Source organism: Peromyscus eremicus, chromosome 5 (assembly GCF_949786415.1).
Source record: "Peromyscus eremicus chromosome 5, PerEre_H2_v1, whole genome shotgun sequence".
Lineage (NCBI taxonomy): Eukaryota > Metazoa > Chordata > Mammalia > Rodentia > Cricetidae > Peromyscus > Peromyscus eremicus.
The window spans coordinates 96,735,245-96,751,293 of record NC_081420.1 but is presented as its reverse complement, the minus strand read 5'-3'; the positions used below and the strand labels follow the sequence as shown (position 1 = coordinate 96,751,293).

Genomic DNA, 16,049 nt, shown 5'->3' with positions numbered 1-16,049 from the left:
TGCTACTTTAGGATGAGACAGGTTTGCAAGGATAGTCAGGGATCCTGGTATCCTAAAGAACAGATCCTGGGTTCCTGAATAATTGCTTGGAGGAAAGCTGCTGTTGTTGCCAGGATTTCTGCTATGAACTGTGATTGAAGATGCAGTTTCAGTGGTATGAAAGCTGTTATATTTTGGGGTGTTTTTGTTATATTATTTAGCCTATCCTAACACAGATATCCTTTTGAGGTACTAGAAATACCTTCAGGAGCCAAGCAGGCACCTCAAACCAGTGGAATGAGCTGACTTAAAATTAGTCTTTATTGCTGCAAAGAAATATACTTCCAGGTAGATGTAGTGGTGCTGAAATCCTAGCACCCAGGAGGCTGAGGCAGAAGGATCACGAGTTCAAGGCCAATCCCAGCTATCTAATGAGATCCTGTCTCCAAAAAAATCCAAAGCTGAGATTACAGCTCAGTGGTAGAGTGTTTGGGCAGCATTGGCTAAGATGCTGAGTGAGTGAGCCTCAGCACAGCTTGAAGAGAAGCTCCTGGGGCCAGGGAGATGGCTCAGTGGTGAAGAGCACATGCTGCTCTTTCTTGCAGAGGTAATTCAGTGTCCTTTTCTGAGCTCTGCAGGCACCAGGCATGCACAGGGCACACACATATATACATACAGGCAAAACATTCACACACAAGAAATAATATAAATAAATCTAAATCTAAAAAATAAACCTGAAAAGCTTCCTTTTAGTTTCTGTGACATGGCCTTTCTGTCTTTCACGTCTCCGTTTTTGTTGTGTTTTGTTTTGAGACATGCTCTAGCTATGTATCTCGGAATGACCTTGACCTCTCTATCAGTGTGCTTCATTATCCTGGTGCCTCTCTGTTTTTGACAGAAGGAAGAGTCCAATCGTTCACCTCTTTTCTTCAGATCTTCAAAAAAGGCACAAACTGGCCTTGGGCTCATGGTCAGGGAAACCCCTCCAGCTGCGTCTGAACACGTGCAGAGGTTAATCAGCAAGTTTTCATCTGCTGTTCCACAAGGATAAAGGATCTCTCAGTTTCTCATGCAGTATCAGTGCTGGCCAGAAGAGGGCTCATCGAATCTTTGGTACAGATGGTTGTGAGCTGCCATGTGAGTGCTGGGAATTGAACCCTGGTCCTCTGGAAGAGCAGGCAGTACTTTTAGCTGCTGAGTCATCTCTCCACCCACTCAACCACTCTCAACCCACTTCTTGTTGAAGACAGTTTGAATCATGCATGCTCTACTTGAAGCAAAGGCAACTAGAGTCCAGAATGAATGAGAGTTGCCACAGCAGTAAATCTCTTCGCTTACAACATGCCGAGTGCTTTAGAAACACAGTTCCATCCTCATCTTCATTTGATAGATGAAGATGCTGTTCAAATGAGTTCAAAGCCATGGAAACAGATCCAGAAACACCTTTGTTTGTTTGTTTTTGAGACACAGTTTTCCTATGCAGTCCTGGAACTCAGTATGTAGATCGGGCTGGACTCCAACTCACAGAGATCCTCATGCCTCTGTCTCCTAAATGCTGCAATTAAAGGTCTGGCTTAAAAAGCACTTTAAATGTTGTTTTAAAGACTTATTGATTTTGGGGGAGGCTGGAGAATTGGCTCAGTGGTTAAGAGCACTGACTGCTCTTCCAGAGGACCCCAGTTCAATTCCCAGCACCCACATGGCAGCTCACAACCATCTGTAACTCCAGTTCCAGGGGATCTGATACTCTCACACAAACATACATGCAAATAAAACATCAATGCACATAAAATATAAACAAAATTAAGTAAATTGTTAAAATTTTTAAAAGTTGATTTATTTTTATTTTACGTATATGAGTGTTTTGCCTGCATGTATGTCTGTGTACCACGAGCATGCAGTACTTTTGGGTATCAGATCCTCTGGAAGTGGAGTTACAGAAGGTTGTTGGCTGCCATGTGCATGCTGGGAATCAAACCTGGGTCCTCTGGAAGAGTAGTCAGTGTTCTTAACTGCTGAGCCAGTTCTCCGGCCTCCAATGCCCCAAAATACCTAAAACCATAGCAGTCTTCTCAATGGCCCAGTGAAACAGATAGGTAATCTTGGCAAAATTTAAAACAACAGAAAAGAGTTATCTTGGGGACTAGGTGAGATAGCTCAATAGTTAAGAACACTTGCTGCTCTCGCAGAGGACGTGAGTGGGTTCCTGGCACCCATGTTGGTCAGCTCACAACTACTTGCAACTCAGGCTCCAGGGGCCCTCCACAGACACACACACACACACACACACACACACACACACACACACACTCATGAAAGAAAGGAAAAAATCCATTTAGAGATCAAATAACAACATGGAGAAAATAATTCCCTGGAACCCCCATCTGCCTTTAAAACATGAGTCAAAAAGTGAAACTAAATTGTCAAACTGAAACTAAGTACGTGGCAATCAGTAGGTTTTTTTTTGTTTTTTTTTTTCTTCCTTGTCTGCAGGATTCCACTGAGCTGGGCAGGCGGCACAGGCATTAACATCAGGCTACTCTTTAACAGCTGAGCCTTTGCTCCAGCCTGCTAGGTACTCTTCAAGAAAACCAATAGGTTTCGGGCCCAGCCATTCCCCTCTTCCCTGGATGAATGAGAGCAAAGGTGAAAAGTCTGGAAGTAGTCGTAATAATAATTTACTCTCTGTCTCCCCCATTAAAAAACATCAGACTTCCCCGGGCTTGGTGGCGCGCAACTTTAAATTCCGTACTTGGGAGGCACAGACAGATGTCTCTATGAATTCAAGACCAGCCTAGACCACACAGTGAGTTCCTGGCCAGCCATAGCTACACGGTGAGACCTTGTCTCAATATATTAATAGTCTAAAAACAAAAAAAATTAGATACCCTTTTACAAACACTACATCTTATTTCTTCATCCTTGCATGAAATGGCCTTAGAAAAGGAAGTGGGCATTCATATTAAGAACCAGCCATATCCAGCCCAGCGGTGGTAGTGCACGTCTTTAATCTAAGCACTCGAGAGGCAGCAGGCACATTTCAGCGAGTTCGAGGCCAGCCTGGTCTACAAAACAAGTTCCAGGATAGCGAGGACTATACAGACAAACTCTGTCTTGAAAAACAAAAAATAAAACAAACAAACAAACAAAACACAAAACAAAACCCCTCAAAACGAAAACAAAAAACCTGAATCATCTGTCCTGGAAACAGATTGTCCTACTGACTACCCACCTACTCTAAGACTTTGGCACCTCTGGGCAGGGTTCCCATTCTTTGACCCTCTTCAAACCCCATACCTCGATCTCCGTCCTGCTTTGGCAGAAGACGGCAGAGATCTCAGCAGACAGACAACCCCTCCAATAGAACCAGAGAATCGAAAGCAACTCACCCCTGAGTTCCGGGAAGTTCAAACTGTGATTCCTTGATTCTCCCACTTCCTCCAGTCCCGGCTCCCGGCTCACTGGACCCTGTAGGCTCACCCTCGTGGTCGCGGGGAGGTGGGAGGGAGGGATCGTCCCCTCTATCCTATGTGCAATTCCAGTAGGGTCAGTCTCCCGCTGCTCCCGGACCGCGGTCTTCTGCCCAGCTGAGAATGCACGCCAGGCCGGAGCTGGCAGGTCCCGGGTCTCCAGAGCCCCTTCCCTCCGATGCAGGCTCTGCGCTCCCGGTGCCCCTGAGGGATTCCACACACACCGCTGTTCCCGCCTAAAGTCAAAGCTGGGCGGACTCAACCGCGCTGCCGGAGTTCTCCCAACCAACCCGTTGGGACAGCCGTTTCTGTCCAGCGTCCTGCTCCGGAAACCGGTGCCGGGTTGACACTCCTCCCCTAGGTTCCTGCGTGACTTCTGCTGGAGATCTGCCAGCTTCCCACACCGGCTTTCTGGGCAGCTCCCAGTTGAAGCTCCTATCCTTCTCTGGTCCTTTTGCCAAATCCATTAAACAGCAACTCTGAGTACTCCTAGGCCCTCTGCTTGGGACCTCGAACTTAGGGATTGAAAAGATAAGGTTACAGGGAGCCCTGATAACCATTGTATGGGATGACCTGGGAGTCTAGCAAACTAAAAAATAAAAAAATGAGGCTGATGAGAGGGCTCAGTGAGCCTGAGGACCCGAGTCAAGGTGGAAGGAGAGAACTGAACTCCTCCTGTGCACAGGCCCTGGCACGCGAATGCACACACACAACAAACACGGTAAATGAATAAAAATAGGAAGAAACCCTAGAAGCACGGAGGAGGTTCCTACAAGTGCTTTGTGCTGGATAATCCTGGGGCAGGGAATGGGGAGTGGGGGCAGGAGGGTAAGGGAGTTGGGGGCTACCCAGGTAGGGGAAAGTCACTTCCTTTTTTCTCCAGGGTCCTCTCAAAACTTGGTTATGGTTCAAGTTGAGTTTTATTAAAGTCAGTTATAGCCCCAGTTGGCCAGTATAATATAGAACTGCCGTTCACTTACTCAGGCTGTATACCTGGCAAAGAATAGAAATGGATTGTATGCTGTCTTAGGGTTTTTATTGCTATGAAGAGACACCATGGTCACAGCAACTCTTATAAGAAAAACATTTAATTGGGGGGGGGGGGGTCTTGTACCACTTCAGTGGTTCAGCCCAGTATTATCATGATGGGGAGCATGGCAGTGTGCAGGCAGATGTGGTACTGGAGCTGAGAGTCCTATATCTTGCAGGCAACAGGAAGTCAACTTGACAGTCACACTGAGGGAAGCTTGAGCAAAAGAGACCTCAAAGCCTGCCCCTACAGTGACACACTTCCTCCAAAAAGGCCACACCTCTTAATAGTGTCACTCCCTTTGGGGGCCATTTTTTTCCCCAAACCACCACATTCTGCCCTCTGGCCACCAAAGGCTGATAGCCATATCATAATGCAAAACTTCAAACTTCAGTCCAACTTCAAAACTCCCCATAGTCTATAACAGTCTCAAACTTGTTTCAAAGTCCAAAGTTCAAAGTGTCTTCTGAGATGCACGGTAATCTCCCTGTAAAAAGCAAAATCAAAAAGCAGATCACATACTTCCAACATACAGTGACACAGGTACACATTACCATTCCAAAACACAGGGAAGGGAGCATTAGCAAGGAAACACTGGACCAAAGCAAGACCGAAAACCAGATGAGCAAACTCCAAAGTCTGCATCTCCATGCTGATGTCAAAACTTCAGATCTCCAACTCCGTTCAGCTTTGTTGACGGCAACACACTTCTTTCTCTTGGGCTGTTTCCACTCCCTGTTAGCAGCACAGCTTCACAAAATGGTCTCTCTACTAGGCCTCTGATACATGCCTGATCTCAGTGGCTTTTTTTTTTTTTTTTTTTTTTTTTTTTTTTTTTTTTTTTGGTGAAGAGGCCCAAAACCACTTGGCTGGAGCTTTCAAGTTCTGCTTACTGAGGCTGGAACATGGCCCCCTTGTTCAATTACATCTTCACCAGCTTTCTGTCCTTCACTGCCTAGGCTTGGCTATCCTGAAACTTGCTCTGTAGACCAGGCTGGCCTCAAACTCAGAGATCTGCTAGCCTCTGCCTCCAGAGTACGGGGATTAAAGGTGTGCCCTACTATATCCGGCTCTAAGCTTTTCTTAATTTCTTTCCACAAGTTGGAAATTTAGCTGGATGGGATCTTATCCTGAGGTCACTATTCCCTATATTCCATTTCTCAATCTGTTTATCTCCTTGAACACAGGACTTAGCTCCATTCCACTTCCTGGTGCTCTTTTTCTCCTCAAAATTTACTTTTGTAATTTACCCTGCTCAGCTTGCTCCTTTTCATTATAAATCTTCATTAGAGTTATCACTAATATCCACACGACAGAGTCTATACTAGGCTGTTTTTTGAGATTTCTTCTGCCAACAGAATTATTCCAAAACTCTTCACTTTTAGCCTCAGGCAGACTCTTCAGACAAGGGCAAAAAGCAGCCACATTCTTCACCAAAATATTACAAGAACCATCTCTAGGCAACAGACTAAAATTCTTCTCCTCTGAAACCTCTAGAGTAAGCCCCGGACAGTTCAAATCACTCTTAGCACCACTGTCTTCCATGCTTCTACTAGTATGGCCCATTAAGCAGCGCTTAAAGCATTCCACTGCTTTCCTAACCCAAACTCCCAAGTCCATATTCCTCTAAAGAAATACATGGTCAGCAATACCCCAACCCCTGGTACCAACTTCTGTCTTAGGTAGGGGTTTTTATTGCCGTGAAGAGACCATGGCCACAGCAACTCTTATAAGAAAAACATTTAATTGGGGGGCTCGCTTACAGCTTCAGAGGCTCAGTCCATTATCATCATGATGAGGAGCATGGTGGTGTGCAGGCAGATGTGATGCTGGAGTAGCTGAGAATTCTACATCTTGCAGGCAACAGGAAGTTGACTGACAGTCACACCAAAGGAACCTTGAGCAAAAGAGACCTTAAAGCCCACCCCCACAGTGACACACTTCCTCCAACAAGGCCACACCTCCTAACAGTGCCACTCCCTTTAGGGGGCTTTTTTATTTCAAACTACCACATATGAGAAGACGTTTTTTACTTTGGGCTTTAAGAGGCTGTCTGGGGGCTTAATTCACTATTTTTTAATTTATTTGCCCCTTTCTCACTTGTTTTTTTCCCCACACACATTCCTTATAGGGTCTCACGTAGCCTAGGCTGGCCTGGAATTCACTGTGTAGCCAAGGATACCCTTGAACTTGTGGATCCTTCAGCCTTTCCCTCCCGATGTTGAGATTACAGAAGCGAATCACCACACTCGTCTTACGTGTTGCTGTGGCTGGAACCCTTCACGCGCTCCAGCAGATCATAGATGGGGCGGGTGTTGAGGTAGACCAACTTATAACTCTGGTTCTATTCTTGCTTGTTTTAATTTTGGCTATTTTAATAGGTGTGTGGCTATCTCAAAGTGATTTTAATTGGCATTTCCTTAGTGCCTAATGATGCTAAATATCTTTCATGGGCTCTTTGGCATAGTACTGCCTCTTTGGTGAATGTCTGTGTCTTCTTGCCCATTTTCAATGATTATTATTATTACTTTTTACTGGTGAGTCTTGAGAGTTTGTGTATTACAAAATTTTTGTTTAGTATTTGGTATCCAATGGCCGAGGAATAACAACTAAGAATAAACTTGGCCTAAACCTCAAACCTTATACAAAAATTAACCCCAAAGGATCATGGATTTAAATATAAAGCAAAACTAACAAACTTCTAGAAAGTGGTGAGAAAGAAGCAGAATTAAATAAAAGAAATTAAATCAAGGAAACCGGGAAAATTCTGGAAATGAGTCTAATGGGATCAGTGTGTGTGTGTGTGTGTGTGTGTGTGTGTATGCACGCACGCAGAAGCACTCACCTAGGCAAGTGTGTGTGAAAGGCAGAGGGTGACATCAGGTATCTTATTTTGTTTTAATTCTTAAATTATTGTGTTTGAGCGTGTATGGGTGTTTTGCTTGCATATATGTGTGTATGCCATGTGCATGCCGTGCCCCTGGGAGCCAGAGAGGGTGTCAGATCCCCTGGGACTGGAGTTACAGATGGTTGCGAAGGCCATGTAGGTGCTGGGAATTGAACCTGGGTCCTCTAGAAGAGCAGCCAGTGCTCTAAACCACTGAGCCATCACTACAGCCTTCTACTATGTTATTTAAAACATTTTTAGATTTATTTATTATATATATATATGACTGTTTTGCCTGCATGTATGTATGTGCACCACGTGAATGCCTGCAAAGGTCGGGACAGGGCATCAGGCCCCCTGAACTGGAGGTACAGACAGTTGTGAGCCACCACGTGGGAAGCCGGGTCTTCTGGAAGAGCAACGAGTGCTCTTAACTGCTGAGCCAGCATCTACTGTTTTTTGATACAGGACTTCTCGCTGAACCTGGAGCTCACTATTTCAGTTAGACTGGCTGGCCAGTAAGCCCCTAGAATCTGCCTACTTCAATTCCCCAGAGCTGGAGTTACAGATGTGTGCTTTTAATGCAGGTGCTGGGATCAAACTTCAGGGGTTAGTGGTAAAGTGTTTGCAGTGGAAGCATGAGGACACTGGAAACTCCAAATCTTCATGGAGAGAAATTGCAAAGCCGTGGGAGCGAACACCTGGCTTCACTCCCCATCCATAGACTTGTTCCCTCTCCTGTATCTGGAGAACAGTGCAAAATAAGCGAAGGAGCACACTGCTGCTGTCACAGATGAGCCTCCATGGGTGCTGAGTGGGATGGAAGACAGCGCTCAGATTGGAAGAGCAAACAGAAGTCAGCACATCACAAATCTTGGTGTTTCACGTCTTTGAGTGTTTATTTCTTCTGTATACTGTTTCTTTCAGCCCTTCTGTGCTGGCTAGTATTATATCAGCTTGACACAAGCTAGTGTTATCTGAAAGGGGGGAACCCCAGTTGAGAAAAACGCTTCCATAAGATGCAGCTATAAGGTATTAAAAAAAAAAAAAAACAAGTGATTGATGGGGGAGGGCCCAGCCTATGGTTGGTGGTGTCATCCATGGGCTGGTGGTCTTGGGTTCTATAAGAAAGCAGGATGAGCAAGCCATGTGGGGCAAGCCAGCCAGCAGCACCCCTTCATGGCCTCTGTATCAGCTCCTGCCTCCAGGTTCCTGTCCTGTTTGAGTTCCTGTCCTTTGATGACAAACAGCAATATGGAAGTATAAGCCAAATAAACCCTTTCCTCCCTAACTTGGTTTGATCATGGTGTTTCATCACAGCCATAGAAACTCCAACTAAGATGCCTTCCTTATGATAGTTCTTCTTGCTGTATTATGTAAAATTCTAATTTCATTGAATTTTTTAATTTTAAAGATTTCATTTTTGTTTGTTTATAACATAGCCAGATGGGGCTATTCAACCTTGGACTTTCAGGCTCCAAAACAGTGAGTAAAATAAACCCCTTTTTAAAATTTATCTATCTATCTATCTATCTATCTATCTATCTATCTATCTATCTATCTATCTATCTATCTTTACTTTGGTTTTCCAACACAATGTTTTTCTTTGTAGCCTTGGATGTCCTGGAACTTACTTTGTAGACCAGGCTGTCCTGGAACTCAGAGATCTGCCTGTCTCTGCCTCCCAAGTGCTGGGATTAAAGGTGTGCACCACCAACTGGCAAACCTTTTTTTTTTTTTTTAAATAAAGTACCTACTCTCAGGCATTTTGTTATAGCTACATAAAATGGACTAAGACAGCTGATTGACAGGGGGTAGCCATAAGTAAAGATAGATGATGCCCCTGAAGACGATCCTCAACCAGTGGGGAGAGGGAGAGACTAATGAGTAAACTTTGTGGTGTCTTGTCTTCGGGTAGCTAAGCCTGGCAGGTATTCCCCACGCTTCTCAAAGTTAACTCACACAGGCCTATGAAGAAAACTCCAGCCACTGTGGCTATTTGGAAATCCATATAATGGTGTTCAATTTTCCTCCTTACACAGGAAATGAGACAGGAAAGTCAGGCAAGAGAGCAAGATGGGAAAGTGCTAGAATTTTGAAGTGAACCACACATGTGTGGTTTCCAAACAGGAACTCTTGAGGAGTCTCATACTCAGGCAGGGCCGCACACTGTCACCAGGGGGCAGCAGAGGCTAGGGACCAGAAGAAGAGGCAAGAAGCAAATTGTCTAGGCAGAGATCTGGTGGAGACAAGGCTGACTTACACTGGGCTTTGCTACAAGCTGGTTATTGTTCTAGGCACAAGAAGAAAGTATACAAAGCTCAAGGGCAGAGATCAGAGTCAAGGGTTAAATTAAGAATGCGGTAGAACAGAATTAAGGGGGCAGTTCTTCCAGCCATCCAGGAAACGCCCAAAGACAGCAGGTCTGGGGAGTGCAAACCACCAGGACAGACAGAAACAGGGGAACTCTGGGTCTATCCCTGGCAAGGCTCTAGGTGTTTGATAGAGAACCAGAAAAGGGGAATTTCTAGATCACTAAGAGTCAACCTGTGGGAATTAGGGATTTAGCTCAGTGGTAGAGCGCTTGTCTAGCAAGCACAAAGCCCTGGTTCGGTCCTCAGCTCCAAAAAAAAACCAGTCAACCTGTGGATTTTTTTTTTTTTTTGCGCTGATAAGAATTTAAATAGTTCTTTTGAACAAGCTTTATTGCATTTCTGCTGGGGTTGGACAAATTGTGCAAATGCTATTGCCCTTGGCTACCCACCATAACGACGTGGAAAGATCCTGTTGCTGGAGACACCACATAGTTTGGCTGCAGAATGTAGAGAGATCAGTCTCAAACCAATGGTAAACGTCTTCCCTGCAGGCCGATTGTCACAGTGACTGAAGGTGCAAGGAAGGTCGCTGAGGAGAAAAGACATCAATGGTCTTACACAGGGCTGGGTACCACATGCTGTAATACTAGCCTGCCAGGGAAGTTCTGCCGATTGGTGCAACATCAGCATGACCGATATGGAGTCACTAACTGATTTCTGATTGGACTCGAGGCCTGTTTCACTGGAGGGAATTTCATGCCTGCTGCTGTAATCCTGGTCAAAGCTGGGGAGGTCATAGGCCCTAGGGTAGAATCTGCTATTGTTATTTTGCTAAGTGTTTATGCCACCAAATTGCCTTCTAAATGTCCATGTTCGTATTTGTAGACCTGGGCTGTTCTCAGCCTTCGTCAGAGAAGCTTCCTTTTGTCATGGACAGCAGTCATTGGAGAGATGTTCCCAACTGGACACAGTGCTGAGACTAAGAGACCGAGAGCAGATAGGCAGTGGTGGCACAGACCTGTAGTCCCAGCACTCAAGAGGCAGAGGCAGGTGGATCTCTGAGTTTGAGGCCAGTCTGGTCTACAGAACGAGTTCCAGGAAAGCCAGGGCTACACAGAAAAACCCTGTCTCATTCCCCGAAATGTTGTCTTTGGACATAACGTGTCTATTGAAATCATCATCACACAGCAGCTGTGGTTACCTGCACACGATCAATCCAGCCAAAATCCCAGCATAGATGAGGTAGATGATCGCCAGGTTCCAGTTTATATTGAAGAACTATTGACAGCAGATAGTTGCTGAGGGAGGGTTTTTGTTTGTTTTTGTTTTGTTTTTTTGAGGATGTGGCCAGCTGGTAGGTTACCCATGACCCCATGGGTGGCCCCACACCCACACAACATCCATGGGCAGCACTAACTAGAACTAACTGGTTGTTTTACTTTGCCTTCTAGTGTGATAACATAGGACGATCAACAACAGCCAGGGGAGGAAAGGGGTTCTTTGGATTACGCATTCCAATCACAGCCCATCATGAAGGGAAGCCAGCAGGAACTCAAAGGAGGAATCTGGAGGTGGGGGCTGAAAGGGAAGCTATGGAGGGACTTACTGGCTTGCTCAGCTTGCTTTCTTATACAACCTAGGACGGCCTTGCCAGGGGTAGCATTGCCCACATCAATCATTAGTCAAGAAAATGCCCATAGGCATGCCTACAGGCCAATCCAATGGAGCCATTTTCTCAGTTGATGCTCTCCCTTCCCAGATGACCCTGGCTTGTGTCAAGTTGACTGGGAGGCTGGGGGGGGGGGGGAGGCGGCGGCAAACCAAACCAAAAAACCCATAGCCCATGTGTAGCAGAAGTTTCTCCAGTCCCACTGAGATCCGAGGTCCCGTGTTTCTCCAGTCCCACAGCCATTTATAAAATAATCATTCAAAGGCTTAATATTAATTACCAATTGTATGGCCAATGGCTTAAGTTTCTTGTTAAGTAGCTCTTATAACTTAACCCATTTCTATTAATCTATAAATTGCCACATGGCCATGGCATTGCCAGTCTGCTGGCATCTTGCTGCTCCTTCAGTGGTAGGTCTTTCCTTCCTCTCCTTTCTTCTCTCTGTATCTCTGCTGGGATTTCCACCTGCCTCTAAGCTGCCTTGCCATAGGCCAATGCAGCTTTATTTATCAACCAATCAGAGCAACATGTATTCACAGCATACAGAAAGACAGCCCATAACACCCATGGGTTATTAAAAATAAGTCATGAAGATCAGAGGGAGTATATTGGGGGAGGGGAATGGAGGCTAGATAAGATCATACTTAGTTGTATACATGTATGAAATTCTCAAAAATAAAGAAAAAAATTTCAAAATCCTTTCCCTAGTGGTATATCAAGGTGGATTGTGAGATTGATCCCTCAGGATGCAGGCAATAAGCAGAGATGCTGTCTGCAGAGAATTTAAAATTAGTAATAAGACCCAATACAAGGGCAGGTAAAGGACTTGTCATTAAGCCCAATGACCTGAGCTTGATCCCTGGGACCTGTGACAGGCCTCCAGACCTTAGTAGGCCTCAGACCTTAGCACAACTGACTCCATGGTGGAAGTACCATTCAGGCCATAAAACTGAGCACGTGGATAGCACCACTTGCCAAAATGAAAACAAGGAGCTAATCCATCAAAGTCCACAGTTCTGGGAAAGTCTCTAAATGCATTAACCTTGCTTTTTGGCTTCTGCAGTTCTACTTCTAGCTAACTGTTCTTGCTAACTGAGCTGTGTCAACCCGGGATGTGGTTTTGTGTTTGAAAGCTCATCTGAGAAAGGCTTGGGGCTACACTAGGATCCTGAACACCCACTGTAGTTGCTGGTCAGCTTTAGTACAGACTCTCTGTTGACTTAAACCTGTGTCTGAGTAGTCTTCTCTGGTGGATACTTCAGAACAGGATCATATGGTAGGAAGAGAAAACTGACTCCTACAAATTGTTCTCTGACCTCCACATGTTCACCATGGTGTATGCAAGTACACATACATACAAAATTAATAAATAAACATAATAAAGAAAAAATAAAAGCCAAGAAAGAGGGTAATAGCTTTTTTTGTTTGTTTGGTTTTTTTGTTTGTTTGTTTGTTTGTTTGTTTGTTTTTGAGACAGAGTTTCTCTGGGTAGCCCTGGCTGTCCTGGAACTCGCTCTGTAGCCCAGGCTAGCTTCAAACACAGAGATTTGCCTGCCTCTGCCTCTGTCCCTGCTGGGGTTGAAGGTATGTGCTACAACACCTGGCCTGTCAGTCAGCTTTTTACTTCCCACTCCCCAGCAAGTTTATACAAGCTGCTCAGTGAAATACCATCTTCCTTCTAGACCATTCCTCTTTCCCAGTCTTGATGGGGTTGGTCACCATCAACAAACACTGGCGGATCTTTGTTGGTTTCTTCTCAATGTTTTATTTTTCAAAATATACAATTTATTTACATCTTTATTTCACAACCACAGTTTTGTATATTTATCTCAAAATCTCTAGATAGCTTCACCGTAAACAGCATAAATCACAGGACCAGTCACACTGCTTCTCTTTAGTCTTTGCACCCACTGGGTTTTTGACAAGTTTCAAGTAGTAATGGCTTGTGGGTAAGAAAGAACAAAAAGGAAGGCAAGATGATTTTTTTATATGTATATATATATATATATATATATATATATATATATATATATATATATATATAAGCTCAACACATAGGATTAGAAAGGGCCATCTGACCAGCTACTTCATTTGAGGTCAGATTAAGAATATTTATGTAATTTATAAATAAGACTTCAGGAGCAGTGAGGGCTCTGGTTACAAGGAAGAACGGTCTCAGGGTGGGGAAGGCAATAAGGCACCACATGAAAGCCCATTCTTGGCTTCAGGAGGCACTGCTGGGAGGGTCCTGAGTTGGGGCAGGCATCCACCTGTGTAGGTGGAGGCCAAGAATGGCAAGGGCTAGGGCGGGCTCTCACCCGTGCAGAAACCTCTCCAGCCTCCTTTGGGGAGCAGTTTTGTGGTTTGGGGGCAGAGGGGAGATGGAGAAAGCAGCTGTTGATTCCCAAAGACAAGGGCTAGAGGTCCTGTTAGCCTTGCACCAGATGCCAGCCACCCTCAGGCTTTCTGCCCAGGTAGATAAATGTCGGCTTACTTCCACTGAGGCAGCTGGTGGTACAGCTGGTATCTGGGGTTGGCAGGGTCCAGAGTGGCTGTCCTGGGGTCTGGGCATGGCCTGTGGGAGGCGTCGCGCTGCCTCTTCTCGGGATAGCCCTTCATTCACTTCTGAACCATCAAACTCTCAAGAAAGAGCTTCTGCTGTGTGCACAGTGGCCCCTCTGCTGCATGGGGAAGCTCCCAGGGAGCCCAGGATTCTAAGGCACAGGTGGGGTCAGTTTCCTTCATGCCCCTTGGGGTCATTATCTGGACCCTGAATCAGTACTGAGGGCTGAAGCTTAGGCAGAGATGCCAATGAGGAGGTCATAATTCTCTGAGAATGAGCCAGTCCCCAAGGGCCACTTGGCTATCAAGAGGATGCTATCCTCACACAGTAAGCCAGAAGGGAAGTCCTGCCTTAAGGTCTCCACCAAGCCCCAGGGCTAGACAGAGCCCATCCTGCCTGGTCAAGCTGATCCCAGCAGGGTTTGGATGGAGGCGGGGGTAGGACAGGGTGCAGGGGCCAGGGCTAGACCGAGGGCAGAACAGAGGGTCTAGGGGCTGTCACTGCATCTTCGGGTGGGATTCCTCTGGTATGAGGGTGTGGAAAAAGTAATCCCACAATTTAGTGCTGATGCCAAACCCTGCAGAGGGAGACACAAGGCAGAAGATAAGACATTAGAGCAAACATTAGCGCACAAAGGAATTGGCTTGCATAGGTAGAGCTAGGGGAAATTTCAACATCTGTCCCGCCGCCCTTCCCAAGGGTCAAACACCTGTGTCTCTACTGTTCCCCAAGACATAGTTGGTGTAACCCCAGATTCCTTCTGTGGCCTGAGTTCCTGGATGGGCCTGGCCCTACCTGTGTTCTCCAACACTGCCCTCCTCAGCTTCTCCCTCTTCCTTGCTGGGTCAAGTTCATTCCTGCCTCAGGGTGCTGCTGTTCCTGGAAGGCCTACTTCCCAGACACTGCCTTCTTTTCATTTGGGTCTCAGCTCCAATGACATCTGCAGTGACCTTGAACTACCTGATCTAGGGCTTTACATGCCAGCAAGGGAGTCACAGTGAGCACTTGGCTAATGAGTGCTGGGAGTGGCTAGAGCTTCAGAGGAACTGATTTCTGATTTCACTCAATTCAAATTAAGTTTGATGTGCACATATATATTTGACTCAGTTACTAGATAACTCAGAAGCATGTTTGGAACAACTTATATCTGTGAATCTGTCTTTTCAACTATAGGTTTTATTGAAAAACATAGATAAAGATCAAGTATTCCTGATGAAAATGTAGCATATGTATTGAGATGTGCTCTCGGTACAAACTAGACAGTATAAGGGAGTGTAAGAGAGTCATTAATGCTTTTATGTTAATTACACGTTAAGATGGTAATACTTTGGCAATATATCATGAAATTTTCTTTTTTCCTTTTTTTTTTTTTTTTGAGACAGAGTCTTATGCTATAGCTCTGGCTAGCCTGGAACTCCCTATGTAGACCAGGCTGGCCTCAAACTCACAGAGATCTGCCTATCTCAGGTTCTAGAGTGCTGAGTTTAAAGGGGTACACTACTATACCTAGCCCAATGCTTTCCTGCTTTTTTTTTTTTAAAGACACTTATCACTGTCTGAGACAATCTTTGCCATGTATTAATTTCCATATTTACCCCTTTGCATAGCTATCTACACAAATGAGCCCTCGGCATATGACATTCCCTGAATGGAGGCTAGCTCTTAGTTGGGGGCTGAATCTGCCAAATAAGTCAATAATCAAAAATAAAGGCTGAGAAGCCCAGGCTTACCTGATTTCTGGTATTCAAAGTGATGCTTGACATGGTGGGCCTTCATGTTGTACAGGTAGGAGCCCTTGTGTGGTGAGCCAAAGTGCAGATAGTAATGGGTCATGTCATAGAGGACATAGCCCAGGAGACCCCCTGCAAAGATGATGCCTGCCACGGCCTCCGGCAGGATGAGCCTCAGGAACACATAGAAGAAGGCAATCACTAGAGAAGCTGGCACTGGGGGGAAGACCAGGCGGGAGCCATCAAAGGGTGCCTGTGGACAGAGAGGCGTGATTATCAGAGGCAGCCCAAGGCTGGTGGCCTATTTGTGGTCATGGTGTGTCATGAGATGCTACTCATGGAGAGGAGCAGCCAGATGTTCCACTGAGGGGAGAGTGACCTGTCCTGGAAAGGCTTGGTATCTTTG

General features: G+C 45.5%; 1 protein-coding gene across 1 annotated transcript in view; it reads right to left on the bottom strand.

Moving 5' to 3' along the window:
- Positions 1–13,361: 13,361 nt before the first annotated feature.
- Positions 13,362–16,049, bottom strand: part of Fa2h (fatty acid 2-hydroxylase) — a 56,673-nt gene continuing 53,985 nt past the window's right edge. Inside the window, exons 6-7 of the mRNA XM_059263984.1 lie at positions 15,644–15,896; positions 13,362–14,490 (exon numbers count right to left, since the gene is read on the bottom strand). Coding sequence (XP_059119967.1) covers positions 14,411–14,490; positions 15,644–15,896 — 333 coding nt within the window. The 3' untranslated portion in view covers positions 13,362–14,410. The remainder of the gene's footprint in view (positions 14,491–15,643; positions 15,897–16,049) is intronic.